This window comes from Copadichromis virginalis, linkage group LG13 (genome assembly GCF_057382275.1).
Source record: "Copadichromis virginalis isolate Kocher_CV1m ecotype Utaka linkage group LG13, C_Virginalis_male_GT1.1, whole genome shotgun sequence".
NCBI lineage: Eukaryota > Metazoa > Chordata > Actinopteri > Cichliformes > Cichlidae > Copadichromis > Copadichromis virginalis.
The window spans coordinates 17847635-17864652 of record NC_140630.1 but is presented as its reverse complement, the minus strand read 5'-3'; the positions used below and the strand labels follow the sequence as shown (position 1 = coordinate 17864652).

At 40.8% G+C, this 17018-nt stretch overlaps 1 protein-coding gene across 2 annotated transcripts in view; it reads left to right on the top strand.

Moving 5' to 3' along the window:
* marchf8 (membrane-associated ring finger (C3HC4) 8) overlaps positions 1-17018 on the top strand; it is a 94447-nt gene that overhangs the window by 56320 nt on the left and 21109 nt on the right. For both annotated transcript variants that reach the window (XM_085477698.1, XM_085477697.1), the window contains exon 3: positions 10938-10988. In XM_085477698.1, coding sequence (XP_085333824.1) covers positions 10938-10988 — 51 coding nt within the window. The remainder of the gene's footprint in view (positions 1-10937; positions 10989-17018) is intronic.

Sequence of the window (17018 nt, the reverse complement as noted above, 5' to 3'; positions counted from 1 at the left end):
CACAGTGTTTTGTTTTTTTTAAACGCCTACACGAGTGCATAGAGACACACACTGATGCTGAGCAACGACACTTTAGGGCTGCCATTTGATTAATCATTTCCTCCTCTCTACAGAAAAGACTGCAGCATCCAATTTAAGGATAGATCTTGGAGAAAGCTGCACCTAAAAATCTGTAATTTGTTCAATTTGCCACCTATTTTTCTAAAGTGCATGACCTCCTTTGTATATCATGCCTCTTTCCCCCTCCTGGACACAGTTATTGTAGGTTTGCTGGAACTTCTGTGGTCAGCCGAGCTCTCCATTAATGGTTGGTACTGCGCATAGTTGTGTTCGCTCATCTGGTTCTGCTCTCCTGCACAGCTGCCCCCTCAGAGTCAGCCTGTATTTCCCTTTTAAGTGGCCACTGGACTCTGACAGGACAGGAAACCATATGAAAGCCAGCTTCCTCCCTCGATGGCACTCTTTCTTGTGGATACTTGATATTGTGATGACGTGTGACTACAATCTCAACAACAGAGGAGCGAATGAGAGCGGTGTTTACTCGGATATCCCTTTATCTCCAGTCTGTCCTGTGCGCACACTTGTGCGCCCCAGCTGTACTTCCAGGCTACGAGTGTCTTGATAATGGAATCTTTGACATTGATGGCATTTGATTTATGTGATTTTTATGTGATCTCGTTTTATTATTTGCGTTCGGAAAGAAGATCTTGTGCCTTTTTGTCTGCAGCTTGTGCGTTCAAAAACAAAAGAAGAAAGCACCACCATGATTCAACTAAAAACTGTGTGTGTGCTCATGTGTGTACATGCGTGTGCGCGTGTGTGCATTTGTGCCTTTAGTCTGCAAAACTTTACTTCCTCAGAAGTCACTTTCATAACCTATTTTTTAAACCTTAGTCTTCATTGAAGGAGGAACCTACGATGCAGATGTTCATGTGATTGAATCCTGTTTTGCTTAAAACCAGAACACAAAAAATGCTACAAGTAGTACAAAAAATATATAAAAATAACATATAATATTACTGTCACTCATGTTGATGTTTAACTTTATTGTGTCGGGGTTTTGTTTGTGTGTGTGCACACTCAAATGCACACTCAAAGTAGGAATGAAAGGAGGTAGAGCGGCTGTATCCCAAAGTGCTGTCGTGCTAATATGTAATATTATCATTATGTCAATAATTGTATTTTAAAAGATAATTATAATCAGCAATGGGATATCACATTGTTAAAGGCAAAGTGAAAACTGTAACAAGAACAGCAAACAAACCTGAAAGTCCATGAAAGTGTCATGGAAGCACAACTTTCCATGATAAAAATTTAAGATTCGGAATTCTAGTGCAGTAAATGTGTAAAATTAGGGTTTTTTCTGCAGATGACATATAAAGTGCTGTTTTCAGTTGTTCTGGGTGATCAGAGTACATGTGTGGGTGTACGCTGCAGGAGCTTTAACAGCCTGGTCATGTTTTCAGCCTTCTCTGCAAGTATGCAACGTACAGAAGACTTAAATGTGAAAATTGAATAGTAACACATTTTGTGTGAATTGTGTGGGTAATGTAAGTGTGCATGCACACAGCTTTTATTTAATTTCGTCTGTTTATGCTAATTCTTTTTTTGCCTTCTTAAATCCATAACACCCACCAGGGTTTATCTGCTAAAACACAAACAAATACACCATTTCAGATTTTGACCCTTGAGATTAAAGACTTTAAGGATTATTTACAGTATTGAACTGGTCAAATAATGTGGTTGTAGGAAGGCAACATTGTAATGGATTGGATTCTGAATGGAGTATGTTCTGCCATGTGTTGAATTACTTTAAAGGAATTTATATTCATGCACCTTTTTGTACTAATGGAACTCTCTGAAGGCTGTAGAGTGCTGATGGAGAAGTATAAAAAAGGTCACTGTGTCTTTGTGGAATTAACGAAAGTGTTTGATAGGAGAGCCAAGAGAGGAACCGTGTCACTTTATGAGGAAGTCTGGAGTGGATGTGTGTGAGGGCTGTGCAGGAGAAGTGACAGGTGGAAGGGTCTGAGGGAGGGGTGGGATTACATCAGAGCCGCTTCCTGTTTGGAGTGATGGTGGACAAGTTGACAGATGAGGTCAGCCAGGACTCTCTGTGGATTATGATGTTTGCAGATGACGTTGTGATCTATAGTGAGAGTAGGGAGCAGGTGGAAGAGAGTCTGGAGAGAAGAGGAACGAAAGTCGGTAGAAGCAAGACAGAAAACAGGTGCATGAATGAGAGGGAGACAGGTGTAACAGTGAGTAGAGGTAGTGAAAGCAGATGAGTTTAAATACCTGGGGTCAGCCATCCAAAGCAGCGGACAGGTGAAGAAGAAAGTGCAGTCAGGGTGGAGTGGGTCGAAATGAGTGTCAGGGGTTATTTGTGACAGAAGCATCCCAGCAAGGGTGAGAGGGAAGGTCTACAAGATTAGCAGTAGTCCTATTACCAGTGAGACCTGTTATGATGTAGCATGGAGACAATGGTACTAACAAAAAGACAAATTGGGATTTAGCTTTTGGAGACAGACTCAAATGGGCTTTAAAGTAACTGCAGTTTGGGGCAAATCAATAGGTTTCCAGTTGGTTGTAGGTATTGTTTGTTTGCTGCAGAGGGGGGAACACACAGCATGCACAGGGAAAAGTCAAAGCTATGGCTTGCAGTAGAGCTGGGCGATATAAGATTTTTTCATATCACGATATGTTTTTTTCATTTCAGGCGATAACGATATCTATCACGATATAAGCCAAATAATTATATTTGTAAGATTTAAATGTGCCGTTGCTCACAAGTAAAATGTGAAATAATCAGCAGCTTGTTTTTATTTAAATATTTATTTCCCATAATAAGTTCAACAGGGTAGATGTACTTAAGGAACATGAGACTTTTTCAGATAGATAAAGGCAAATATTGCAAACTACACAAAAGGCAGCCGCTAAAGCGTTTAAGTTTCAAAATAGAACAAACGAAACAGACTAAATTGTCAATTCCACTTAGAAACAAAATATTAATTCTAAAAATAAATTGTTTTACAGAAGAACAGACAAAACTGACTAACTTTTGTCAATATCAAATAAACTGAGAACTAAAAGGAAATTCTCAATCTCTCCTTGTTGTATAGCTGAGCTTTTCAAACAGTTTTAACAGTTACTTTAGTCTGACAAAAGCCGAATGACGAATTAGCGCTTTCAGTCAGAGACTGAGGCTACGTCCACACGTACACGGGTATTTTTGAAAACGGAGATTTTCCGTTTTCGTTTTAAAAAAATAATCCCGTCCACACATAAAGGCAGAAATGAAGGAAAACGCTGCTATGAACATGCCAAAGCAGCAGGTGGCGCTAGATTCCTAACCGTGCAGAAATGTTGGCCAATCAGAAGTCTAGAAGCCTCGGTGGGAAAAAGTAAACAAAGCTGGGGCATAGAAGCAGAACCGAGTCGTATGTGTGGACGGACAGTAACTGTGTGTATATGTAAGCATTTAAACACCGCAGAGAGTAGAATTAACAGTAACAGTATTATAGAAATTCATTAGACCGAAACAATAACGTGGCGCACAGTGTGACGTCAAAATGCGCACATCTTTGACGCTGCGTTTTCTCCGTTTTTCTAGTCCACACGTAAATGCAAATACGGAGTTTTTAAAAATCTTCGTTTTCAGTGACCAAAAACGCCGTTTAAGTGTGGACGAAAGGTGCAAACGCATAGAAAAATCTGCGTTTTCAAAAATACCCGGGTACGTGTGGACGTAGCGCATGCACCAGTTTATTGTATTTCCAGACTTGCTTTCGGCACAATTTACAGTGCGCGCTACTCTGTTTTTTGTCAGACTTGAAATAGCCGAAATACCTTCACACTACGGAACTTCTTTGGCTCTTCCGTTCGACAATCTCTCCGGCATTGGAACCGTCATCTGTTTTCTCTTCGGTAACCTTCGGTCACGCTCGGTTGATTTTTCTAGTCGGCACACTCATTTCCTCCATTACCCGGGCGGTACGGTGGCTGGCTGCTTCCCAAACAAATACACATGTGCGGCTTGGCACTTGTGCTGTAAGTAACAAGTCACGTGACGTGACGCTGCGGCTGTGATTGGTTCGGCTCTGCGTTACTTAATTTGGATTGGCTGTTGTTTTTGTTTTGTTTTGTTTTTTTGTTTTTTTTTAGGACAAGGACAAGAGCGGCGAGGTCTATCGCGATAGTTGAATTTTTCTATCGAGAAAAAGTTATATCGCGATACATATCGTTATCGTTCTATCGCCCAGCTCTAGCTTGCAGCGCTGTGGTTGTTTAAGCTTTCAGAGGCGTAGCTGAGTTGTGGGTCATTCAACTGTGGTGATTAGCGAATGATACATCTTCTATTGAATCGAAGAGTTCAGCAGCCTGCAGAGGTCGTGTAGAGTTGTAATGAATTTACAGAGAATGAACGAGAGAGGAAGAAAAAAAAACGCCACACATGCACACACACACGTACATCTGTCCATTAATTTTGCTGATTTAATTCCTTCGACAGTCACCTTATTACACTGTCTGATAGCAATCATTCATTTGCCTCCTCTGCTTCTTACTTTTTATGTCTTTTCCTCCTCCTCCCCCCTCATCTTGTTACAATGTCAGCAATTTGTAGCAGGAGATGATAAAGAGGTACTACAACTCTTTATTGTTACGTTGGCAAAAAGAAAGCTGCTTTATTTGCACAGGGCAGAGAGAGCTAACCCTTCTTTGTTTGAGATGTTTTGTATTTACAAGTCATTTTTGAACAAAGGTGGGTTTTTTTTGACTGGGCCCATTTCTCAAGGTGACTATTAAAATGCCCCACATCCATTTTTACTCTTCCCAATTATCCTTCAACTGACACCCTAATGAAGGTGTTTATTCCCCCCTCCCTGAAAACCCCCCATTGTGATTCTGTTGTTGAACCTGATCATTTGTCATTATAGTCGTCTTTGTTGTTCTGTTTTTGTCTCTAAGGAAGTTGAAAGCGTTGAAAGCTGGAAATGATTAAACTATTCCAGGCAGGAGATGTTGCTGGTAATGATGATGAACGGTTTATTTTGCTCTGATAATAGAAGTTGAATGACTTACTGTGAGTAAGCAACACCAGTGTTTCCTTTTTCTGAAGAAAGACGTAAAATAAATTCTAGTGCCTTTGCCAAACGTGAGCCGTCATTACTATCGTGCTTTCCATGGATCAGAGATGCAGCATGTCCAGGCATGTCCTCTGTGAACCGTTGAAAGAATCTTAAGTGGGTGAAGTCAAACGTTTGAGAGGGCAACAACAAATAATACACACAGACTGAGAAGAGTGAATTGTACTTTCACATTGATTTGCAGTGAAAAAGTGTTAAAAATCATCCTAAATAAAAGAAGCAGCATTTTTTCAGCACTTAAAAAAGTACCTTCTTTTATTTATTTATTTTCAAAGTATTTTAAAATGTGCAAAAGTGTGGGATGGCAAACTTGACAAGCAGCTCTCACTGGTGACCTCGTGTGTTAAACCCTGCTTCATGTCGATGCTGAGACTGATGCAGCTGCTGGTTCAGGCAAAGAGCAGATGGTGCTTTAAACAGTCCTGCTGACTGTAAGTCTCAGGTTTGTATTCTGAGAAGCTGTTGACCTCAAACACAAGACCTATCTTTATTCTGGTGCGACAATGGCGAGAAATGATGCGGAAAGCGGACGGAAGCAGCTGTTAGCAAGATTAACTTCTCTAAAACAGCATTTCAGTAGAAAATCAGACATTTACTGGAGGGCTGTTTGGACAGTTTTGCTCTTACCACTATCCGTCCTCCAACAGCACACGATTCAAAGCTTTTTACATTTATTCCATCCACATTTAATTACTCTCTGGTTGTGCATCAGTAATGAAAGTTTGGGTTAAACAAGACATTAAAAGGTATCATCTTGAATTTGGAAAAACTGGGATAGATGCTTGAAAATGAGTTAGCTGCAGGCTCTCAAAAACTGACTTTTGTAAAAACTGGCTGCAAGTTGTTGCTGATGTTTCTAATCGACAATTTGGTTCATTTCTAGGTTTTAAGTATAGATCGCAATTTCAGTTTCAAAACCTGTAATGTGATTAACAAGGCTAAATGTTTCATATTACGTTTGTTTGCCCTACTAAAAAATAGAGGTATATAATGATGATCTAAACAAATTGTTGATGAGTGATTTTTTTATTTTTTTTTATTGGTGGAAAACTGAACAAAGAAACAATCTTTGACAAGTTCAAATGGCTTCTGGTGATGAAAGGAACTTGGAGAGAGTCTGGGTTAAATTCACAAGTCTTATCATCTTGAGATTCTTCCATAAAAGTGAGCTGAGCCCTTCTCTCTGTGGGCTAAGAACAGACCCTTGAAAAACACAGTGATCCCCCCGAATATGACCTCTCCTCCTCTGTACTCTCTTAAGCTTCTTCTATTACAAGCCAGAGTCTTCAGAGTCCAGTATGAAAGTTGTGTTATCAAAGACTGGAGCTGCTAACAGACCCACAGAGGAGGTGGAGAAGGACAGGCACAGTGGACTGTGAAACCTGAGCTCTCCTTTATCAGAATTATGCATGAGCTTAGAGAAGCAGACCCTTTATAGTCTACAGACGTGGCAGTGAAGGTGACTCGCAGACCTTGTACTGTAGGAAAGACAGTTAGGCAGTGCGGGGTTTTAACTGTAACCTGTGCTTAAACGAGACGACAAATGAAGATGCATTTCCCGTCTCTTCTTTTGTCATCTGTATTCAGCTTGTCTGCTCTAATCACTGCTGTCTATAAAAGCCATGAGTCCATTTGTGGCCTTGTTATTTCCAGAACCCCTCAGTCTGGGGATGTGCTCTTGTTATCGCTTTCTCCTGCTTTTTTTTAACCAAGAAGGAAGGATTAAGGGCAAGGATCATCAATTTGTTCTTTTAGTCTGCTGTTCCCTTTATCCCTCGCTGTCATCTCCTGGAAGGAAAAAATGAATTTTTATGCTCCTCGACTATTTGACAATTGATTTGCTGAACAAATTGCGCCCATTGAGAGCTGTATTTGCCATTTTGTGCCATTGTGTTGAATGCACTGAAGAAGTAATGACATGGAAATGGGGAGGAACTGCTTCACCTTAATCCACTAGCACAGCAAGAGACCATCTTGGTTCTTCATGCATTTAGATCTGCAAAAGTACATTTTTGTAATTAGATGTTTTTTCATTTTTCACCATGTTTTCATGTAATCGCTGCACTTTTTGTTGTGTGTCAAGTGCTTCAAGTTATGTGGCAATATAAAACAGGAAGTGCATCATACTGGAGGAGTTCCCATTTAAACTTGAGATAAAAGCATTTTGAGATTGGAGATAATCACCGCAACTTTGACGCTTGAGTCAACAAACAATGACACGAGATGTCAACGCTGCCTCCTCTTCAGTTGCGTTCACTGCTGCTGCAGCACTTTGCTCCACAAAAGACCACAAGACAGTAGGACAATACTTTAAAGGTCAGGAATTTTTACACCTGCATATGAGTGCATTGTCCAAACTCTACTAGTTAAGAGATTTTAATCACATAGTTTTAGCTAAGAAACGATATCCAAGTTGCCACATAAACATGGAAAATACGGGAGAAGGAAAGGAAGGTCTGCGTTAGGTGGTGGGTGTGTTGCAAGTATCCTTCGTGTTTTATCTTATGTTTACATGAACGGAAATATAAGGAGGCGGGGAGATGCAGCAAGTGATTGAGACTCGGGACATACAACGGTCCTCAGTCACTATGGCAACTAGTCACAGCTAGGACACATCAAGCACTTAAGTAATTAGAAACTGTAACATATTGTAGAGTCTGTTAGTGGTGCGGTGTGGGTGTAGGCTTGTTTTGGCAAAAAATGGTGGAGATAACACTTCGGCTGCTGATACTTATTAGCAAAATAAAAGTTCCCAGTGTTTATATCTCCAAAAACAAATACTGCTTTTCTGTGTGTAGGAAAATGGGAAGGCACTCCCAAAAGGCCCTGGGGCCTAAATACACTCAAAAATACACCATGTTCTTTAACCTCCTAAGACCCGAACTCTTCCACAGCATGCATTTTTAATTTCTCTTTGATATTTGGGCTGATTGGGGCCCGATGAATGTAAAAACAAATAATTTTTTACCTTATTTTTGTTTTTAAGAAAAATGAGAGCTACATATGAAGACATTCGTTTAAAATGTTGATAGAACAGTAGCAGTATAATGTCCTCGTAAGTGGATATCAGGCCCATGTAGAGCAAAATTGAGTATTTTAGTCTAAATAACCCAAAATGTGATGTCCACATATGTGGACGCCAGGTCCTATGAGGTTAAATTAGTGGGAGAAAAATCCACCAAATGAATAGTAAAAATTAAATTTTAGGTGTAGCGCTTTTCTCTTGTCACTCTAATTTTAAGGGTCCCCTGACTGATGCTACCTTGCTGTTTAATGCCTTAAACAGCAAGAAAGTGGTTGTTGTAAATTATTTGATGTGATTACTTTCTGGCTTTTTTTTTCTTTGGATCTCCCTCTCTCTCAAAGAAAATCCTCCAAACTTAACTTTTGTTCTTAAAACAAACTCTTAAAGAATTGAACAAGAGTGCTACTGAGAAGAAAATCGACTTGAAACAAGTAGAAATTTTTTCACTTAAGCAAACATAAGCACAAAACATACTTGGTAAGAAGGTGAATAAAGCAGTATTAAATGTCAGGGATGATTGGTACTCACAGGAGAGTGAGTGGATTGTCAGCTAACCGCAGATATGGTGGTTTGATTCATGTTGTCTCCACATGCCGAAGTGTCTTTGAGCGAATCCGAATCCTATAAATAGATTAATGAGAAAAGCTCTCTGAAGTCATCTGTAAAGCAACACATTTTAAAATGTGTTCTATAAGTGCAGGAGAGTTAAGAGTTAACAGTTTATCTAATTAACTCATTGACACATTACATTTTGGTCACGTTGCACTAATCACCACTGGGGATCGGCTTGTTTAAGGGTCTCTGAGCGCACAATGTGTGGTCTACAGCGTGCAGGAAGAGGAGGCAGAATTCAGCGGGGGCTAATATAGCCAATTTTTACGCCTCAACAGTTTAATCGGGCCGTACTTTCATGTCTTCATAAATTTGAAAAACTCTCCCCACAGAGCTGGTTTCTCTTTGCAAAGATTTGTTTGTGTCCAACTCATACACAGCCCTGTCAGACCTGGTGTGAACTTGGATGTTATGTAACTATGATTGATTACTCATTAAGGAACCATGCCCAGCCTTAATAACAGCACTGAATGCAGCACAGCGCCCCAGCGGCTGTTTGTCTCGGTCTCTGATGCAAGCCGAGAACACTTAGTGCGACTCGAGGATCATTATAAAACTTGACTATGCTGAACGCTGGAAATATTTGCCTGTTTTTGCTCGCTGGGTAATGATACAAATATTGTGACTGAATTTGATTTGGAGTTTGGATGGGTGCGTTATACAATCGGCTTGTCCTCCTTTTGTCTTGTGCCAGAGAAACTAGATTTACCAACTTAAAATGCCAAACAGCACATGCTTGCAGGCCCTTGAGATACTAAGAAATGTAGTGCATTACACTGAGAAGGACCAAGAATTGGGCCTAGTTGAGCCTTCCGTATTTGAGTTTTTTCATTTATTTTATCATACATTTGGGGGGGGGTTATTTTCAAGACGCCCTAGCAGCAGCATGCCTGTAGAAACGGTAGTGTTGTTCTGTTGGTCTGCTGCGTTCACCCAGATTGAACAACAGTCATGTTACAGAGCTTTTTGAAAATTTTCTTTATGTAGTCATCTGAAAAAACAAGTACACCCCATGATTCAGTGGCCTGTGCAACCACCTTTACCAATAATAATAATAACAATAATCTTCTGGCTTCTGGCTCACTGTTCTGTTCCATGTTGGTTCAGCTCCTTAAGATTTGCAGGTACAGCTCTCTCTCTTTAGAGCTCTCTTAAGGTCCCACCACAATATTTTAATGAGGTTGAGATCTGGACTTACTGGATCTGTGCAGCACTGCTTCTTTTATTTTTCAGTCGTGCGGTAGTAGATTTGCTGCTGCTTTCCTGTTTGACCCAATTTTGGCCAAGTTTAGCTGCCGGACAGATGGCCTCACATTTGACTCTAGAATAGTTTGGTTTATAGAGAAGTTCATGGTGACCCGGGGGCCTTCCAGTCCCCAGGTCACATTCAACATGTTGCTATGATGTCTTTGGTCATGGTGCTGTGCATTACGCCTAAATATTTCTACTTTGGTTTTGGTTTTTGTCCAAAGGACATTGTTCCAGAAATCTTGTGGTTTGTTCAGGTGCAGTTTTGCAAACCTACACCATGCTGCTATGTTCTTTTTAGAGAGAAGAGGCTTTAAACATGCAAAACCTTCCAAACAAGTTATACTTTGATTTTTTTTCTTATTGTACTGTCATGAACATAACATTTAACATTTAGCTCTTTGGGATTTTTGCGATTTCTCTTAATGCTGTGTAGTCTGACAATTGGGAGAATTTGCTGGAATGTTCACTAGGAAACTTCTGAACTTCTGCACTTTTGGAGGAATTCAGAACTGATTATCACATGCAGTTAGTTAGCAGCACCTAGCTGCTACATACCCTCTTAATTCCTATGGAAGCAGTAATGATGGACTTAGCATTTCAGCCCTATGTATCCTTTGAAAACTTTTTAGTTAACAATATTCGGATACCTTCAGGTTTTATGCTGAACGACGTGCTTAGTACAAATTGTCAAAGGTTAGCATACTAAGCTAACCCAGTGAGCAGTGTAAATATTGCTAATGCTAACATTACCATGATAATGCTATCATTTCACATATTTCTGTCAGGCAGCTTTTCACTTTGTTGTCTGATTTTAGTATGTAGAGTGCATGCATGGACTGGATGGCATTTTTGTGTTTCTGAATGTTTTTCACTTACTGGAGCTGTCGTTCTATCTTTTACAGAATGAAAAGCCTCTGGGTCCTTCAGCAAGCCGGTCCAGCAATATATCAAAGGTGAGCAAAGCACATACAAATGAGAAAAATTTGAATAGAAGATGTACAGCCTGGGTCCATCACAGAGAAAAGGGAGCACACTTGTAGACAAGAAGATGACAGTGAGGTGAGCTGTATTTGAAGGTGGAGATTGACAGAGTAGGTAGACATGCACAGGAGTGTAAGCAGCTGATAGATGACCTGCCTCGTTCTCATCACATCGCCATAATCAGAGCCACCTTTCTGATCAACCTCTGAGACTTCTGTCTTTCTACGTTTTCTCTCTTTCCTTTTATGCTTCATGGCTCCCATAGGTAAAGCTACAGCCTGCATTGAAAATGTCTTTTTGTCCCCTCATGAGCCTCTTAGAGGATAAAACCTTTACTTGTGCTAATAGATGTCTGGGTCATTCTGTCACCATGGGAAGGCTCCAGCAATAACATTTGATCCATGAGCTGCTCGCTCTTTAAACATGAGCAAGATGAGAGGTATTGCACCCGAGAGACAAATGCACTGATCGTTTGCAGGATAACGATTATAGTAACAAAAATACAGTTTTTCTAAGGCAGTGTGCCACTCCATGTCTGCAGGGGAACAACTGGCTGACATTTACAAAAATATGCCCATTTGATGGCAAATAAATCTGTTATATGTGCCATACCTTGTAGACATTCAACATATCATGTGTAACTTGATATAAAATATATATTAATGCCACGTTTTTTAGCAGTACAACAGACCATTGATAATCCGTGTAAAGGGAAATGTATTTTTACACCAAGAAGCCAATTTGCACCCTAGCCTTAGTTACAATGACTTCTTGCTCTCTAGTTAAATCCGGGAGGTCCAGACTTTATAGCGCGCTACAGTTGATTGTTATATCAGTGCAGCGGCAGTGAGTACAAAGTCTGTGAACGTTGTACCTAGAGTACGTGCAAACAAAACTTTTTGCAATCCTCAAAGCAAAAACTATAAAGTTATATAATCATATAATAATTTTGATCTGGGTGTTTTCATGTGTGATAAGTTTTTAATCTTCCCATGACTTTTCATAGCTTCTAAGTTACGATACTAAGACTGGCACCACTTTGCCTAGAAACAAGCAGTAAATGGGAAATGCACTTAATTACTCTAGGAGGACAGGGTTACACCACTCTCCTGTCTGCTCTTTAAATATGTCGCTCCAGCCAGCTGTTAGGAAACAACCTGAGTGGTGTTCATCTCATCTTACACTTGAGAAACAGGTTATTTCTTCAATGGAGTGTAATTATTTTATTCAGTGTCTGTGGAGAGAGATAAGAGATAAGATAAGATAAGATAGAACTTTATTAATCCCTCGGGTGGGTTCCTCTGGGAAATTCGACTTCCAAAAAGCACAGCAACGACCGAAGTTACAGTTACAGAATTGTTACATATATATATATATATATATATATATATATACACACACACACACACACACACACACACACACACACACACACACACATATATAAATACAGAGACAAATATAAATAAAATATACAAAGGGGATAAATAGAATAAATAGGAATAAAAAATAAAAATACAAGTGAATTGCACATTTCAAGTATTGAGTCTATTGCACTGTTGACTATTTACAAAAAGTATTGCACAAGGTATTGCACAGTGAGGTGAAGAGGCACTACAGCTTAGTTGTTCCCCCCTCCTTTGTCCTCCTGTTTCCCCTCCCTCTCCCCTCCAGAGAGGAGTTAAACAGTTTGATGGCGTGTGGGACAAAGGAGTTTTTAAGTCTGTTAGTTCTTGTCTTTGGGAGAAGCAACCTGTCACTGAACAGACTCTTCTGATTGTTTATGGCCGTGTGCAGAGGATGCCTGGCATTGTTCATAATGTCCATCAGTTTCTTTAATGTCCTTTTCTCTGCCACTGTCACCAGAGTGTCCAGCTTCATGCCGACCACAGAGCTAGCCCTCCTGATCAGTTTCTCCAGCCTGGATGAGTCCTTCTTTGCTGTGCTGCTCCCCCAGCACACCACAGCATAGAAAAGTACTCCAGCAACCACCGACTGGTAAAACATCCTCAGGAGCTTCCTGCAGATGTTAAAAGACCTCAGCCTCCTGAGGAAGTACAGTCGGCTTTGGGCTTTTTTATACAGGTGCTCTGTGTTGCATGACCAGTCCAGTTTATTGTCCACCCACAGCCCGAGGTACTTGTACTTGTTGACCACCTCCACCTCCTCCCCCTCTATCTGAACCGGCAGTGGACCTTCTCTGGACCTCCCGAAGTCCACAACCAGTTCCTTAGTCTTTGAGGTGTTGAGTTGCATGTGGTTTGTGTGACTCCATGCGACAAAGTTCCTCACCAGACTTCTGTACTCCTCTTCCTGATCATCCCAGATACACCCCATGATGGCCGTGTCATCTGCAAACTTCTGAATATGGCATAATTCAGAGTTGTAGCAGAAGTCAGAGGTGTACAGGGTGAAGAGAGAGCAGTGTCACTCGCGTTCTACACAAATCTCATTCATAAATGGAGGGGTGGATTTCATCAGGTTGCAGACGCAGTCCATTGTCATTGAATGTCCTATATAGATCCCCATTCCTCTGACAAATGTGTTTGTAATGAAATGATAGACATAAAGTCTGAATAAAGCTCTTAACTTTGACAGATTTAATTAATAATCACCGGTCTGTCTGGCAGCTGGTGTTTCCTACTCGCTCCTAAAGGGAAATGCATTTGACTGGCAGGTATTAAGTTGGTATAAATTGTTCTCTGGATGGAAAAGCCTGCTGGGAGTCTTCAGAGTTGGAGAGCGAGTCAGATTATGACTGTAAAGGTTGCCCGGTTGAGTCGGTGGACCGTTTTGAGAATCGCAGACAAAGAAATGGTGCAATAATCTTTTGACAGAGACTCCAAGTGAGAAGATTTAGCAGTGGATTATTGTAGGTGGGTAATGTGTTTTCACTAAGACGGCATCTCCCTGAGACCACTTTCCCTAGAAGCTGCTTGAAGACGATGATTTTATGCATATATGCAGTGTATTTACAAGTTTCCACGCTTTGCAGTTATGACAGCATGAGATGAAAGATGTTCATATTTGCAGCAGTGACTCGAATGTTCCTCTTTGCAGAAAAAATATCAAATGTAGGTCAAGTTAATTTATGTTTGTAAAGCTGAATCTTGGTGAAATGTACATCTGATAAGAGTCACCTTATTTACTGCTGAAGGGGTCTTTGTTTTGTTTTGGGGTTTTTTTTGGGGGGGTCTTCACTGACACTTGATTGTTTTCATTCATTTGCACATGAGCTCCGGCCACATTCAGAATAAGGACGCCAAAACAAATGTTGAACGGCTTCGCGTGGCATGGATTCAAGCCGAATCGCATCAGCTCCAGTCAGACCAAATCAAAAATGAATGCGCTCGTATTCGATTGTTGACCTACTTAAAAGATTTCTCTCTGTATAAATAACCGCAGCATCGGCCTGAGAGGAATATTTCATAACATCCCCAGCTCGACACAGTCATACAGCCAGAATAATCCGAATGCTACAACATCTAAAGCATTCGTTCATTTTTTTAAAGCACCTGCTCTCGTTTTACACGGATAACCTGGCAGGGATGCGTTTGGCCTTTTTGGCTTTCCCAGTATTTATTTATTTATTTATTTATTGCTGTTTTCTTTAATCGAACAGCTTTTCTGAAGATGACTCAGAAATAAATCTTATTTCTAGCTATCCTGTTGCTCCCCCTGGAATACCTGTCACAAGGAATACACACACCGGGAGAGAGAGATTTATACGATGACAGGAAAACAAGCAGCCAAATATGGCCGGGGGCTCATTTGTTTCATAAAGGTGATATTGCCTCCATCAGTGAACTTGTCATTGAGGGGCGCTGAGCTGTGTGGTCGTGGATATGAAGGTATACGCGTATCCACGACCATAAACTCATCATCTCACTTGTCCCCGGTGCTTGTTTGTTCATTGAGTCCTTTCTTCCATCAAGCCGAGCCTGAGAATCGTGAAAGAAAGGCAGTGTTGAGGGGAAATAATCAACATTTCTTTGTTAAATTTAACCATTATCGGTGATAAACTTGTCTGAAAAAACACGGGCTTTTCTGATGTAGGCTGAGGATTGCCTCCTGATTTGGCGTGAGTTGATTTTTCCACTCAGTGAGGTCAGGAGGCTTAGCTGTAGCCCTTTCTCTCTTTAGCACAGTGCCAGGGTGCTGTGTGATGCCTCCTACACTGTTTGGGAAGGAATTATAGTATTACAGTCCTCATAAAGACACAAAGCAGCGACTCACAGCTCAGTGGGCTGCCGCTTATAGTCGGCCAAACATCTGGTGGTGCTCTAGAATTCAAGCTGCTGCAGTTTTTGAGTTTTAGGCTCTGCAGCTGCAACATCCAACCTGAATCTGCACCTCTGATCACTAGAAGAGCCTCTCTGTTGGTCTGTTCAGCTTGGCAGACCACAAAGTCAAAACAAGGCACTGAGCCAAGCTACTATTTTGATAAAAATGAGCACATAGTTTTTGTGTTCAATCTGGCACATTACTTATTTCTGAGCGTTTCTGCTGAAGCAGGGCCTGGTCCCTGAAAAATGACTGAATGCTGTAAAATGACACCTGTGGAGGGTGGGCACAAATAATATAAACAGCAATGGAAATGAACTTTATCTGAGAGGCTGTCACAGAAGTGGCTCATGTTGTCTGCTGTTTAGATCTCCTGCTATCATAATTTCTATGATGGTTTAGTCTTCAGCTTTTTTTCTTTCTAGTTAACTGAATCTTGCTTGTTTTTGGTTTGGGTGTTTTTGGCCTGAAAAATAAATATAAATTAATGCAAAGACTGTTTGATGATGATAATTTATATCTGTTAGCTCTCAGGCTACGTACAGAGAAGGATTATAGGAACTCAACCAAAACAGAAGGTATGGAAATGCACTTGCATACAGTCCAAAAAACCAACAGCGTGTCGAACGGCAGTGATGGAGGCATGCGTAGGTCGAATGCTCAAAGAGAATTTATCAGCGAGATGGGATATGCTTAAAAAAACATCCATCACGATTTTAAAAAAAAAAACGCACAGATGAGAAGGAAAAAAACAACAGAAGTTTTCGTCTGACAGAAAGCCGATGCACAAACATGAAGCTGCATTACTAGTTGATCTACATATTTCCACACACTGTGTAGATGTCCCGTTACATGTGCTTCACTGCCACAAACCACGTCAGGAAGCTTTAGTCTGCATGGAAAACCCGGCGCTCTTAGAGTTCCTTGTGCTTCAGAAGCTGGAACAAAAAAATGTTGAGCAGTTTTGTTTAAAAAACATGTTTACGTTGTCATCTAGACATGGCACGGTTGTGAAAACGTTTTGGCAGGTACTTTCACACAGCCACACTAAAGAAGTACACACTAAGGAGCCCAAAGTGCAGGTTTATTAGTCAAAAACATTATTTAGGGAAAATTGGTCTCAAAAGTCATTAGACAGCTGCGTTAGCAGAATTTATCAGTATTAGTTAGCATAATTATTTTGACATTTAGGTCACAATTATGGCTTGAAACAGAAGTATTTGACTTCTTAGTGTCATAAATTAAACTAGCATCGATGTGAGGTCTGCCTGATGGTCTAACGTGGAAACAAGAGTGCGACTGGTTGAGGTTCTTGGTTCAAGCTGTGTATGATGTCCTAGTCAGTCCAGCAAACCTCCATGTCTGCAGCAGGAGTAAGACACCTTCCAGTCCCCTTTGCTTTGGAAAGAACTCCTTCCTGGACACCTTGCCTTTGGAGATGGACACTATTGTTCATCATGACCACTAATAGTGTACCCATAGCCCTCATGGGCCACCATTAGCCAAAGGGCTGGAGAGAAACCTCATCTACAGTTTGAAGTTTTATTTGGCCTCTTCAGCACTGCCAGTGACTGGCATGTGGTATTGAGCAGGCTGGAACTGGCAGAGAGGCCGTGTGCCGAGTACCAGAAGTGAGCCATCCTAAAGGCAAAGCTGCTGAAGGAGGTAGGATTTGCTCTACAAAGCTTTTGCATTGCTGAGCATCGTCGGACAGGATT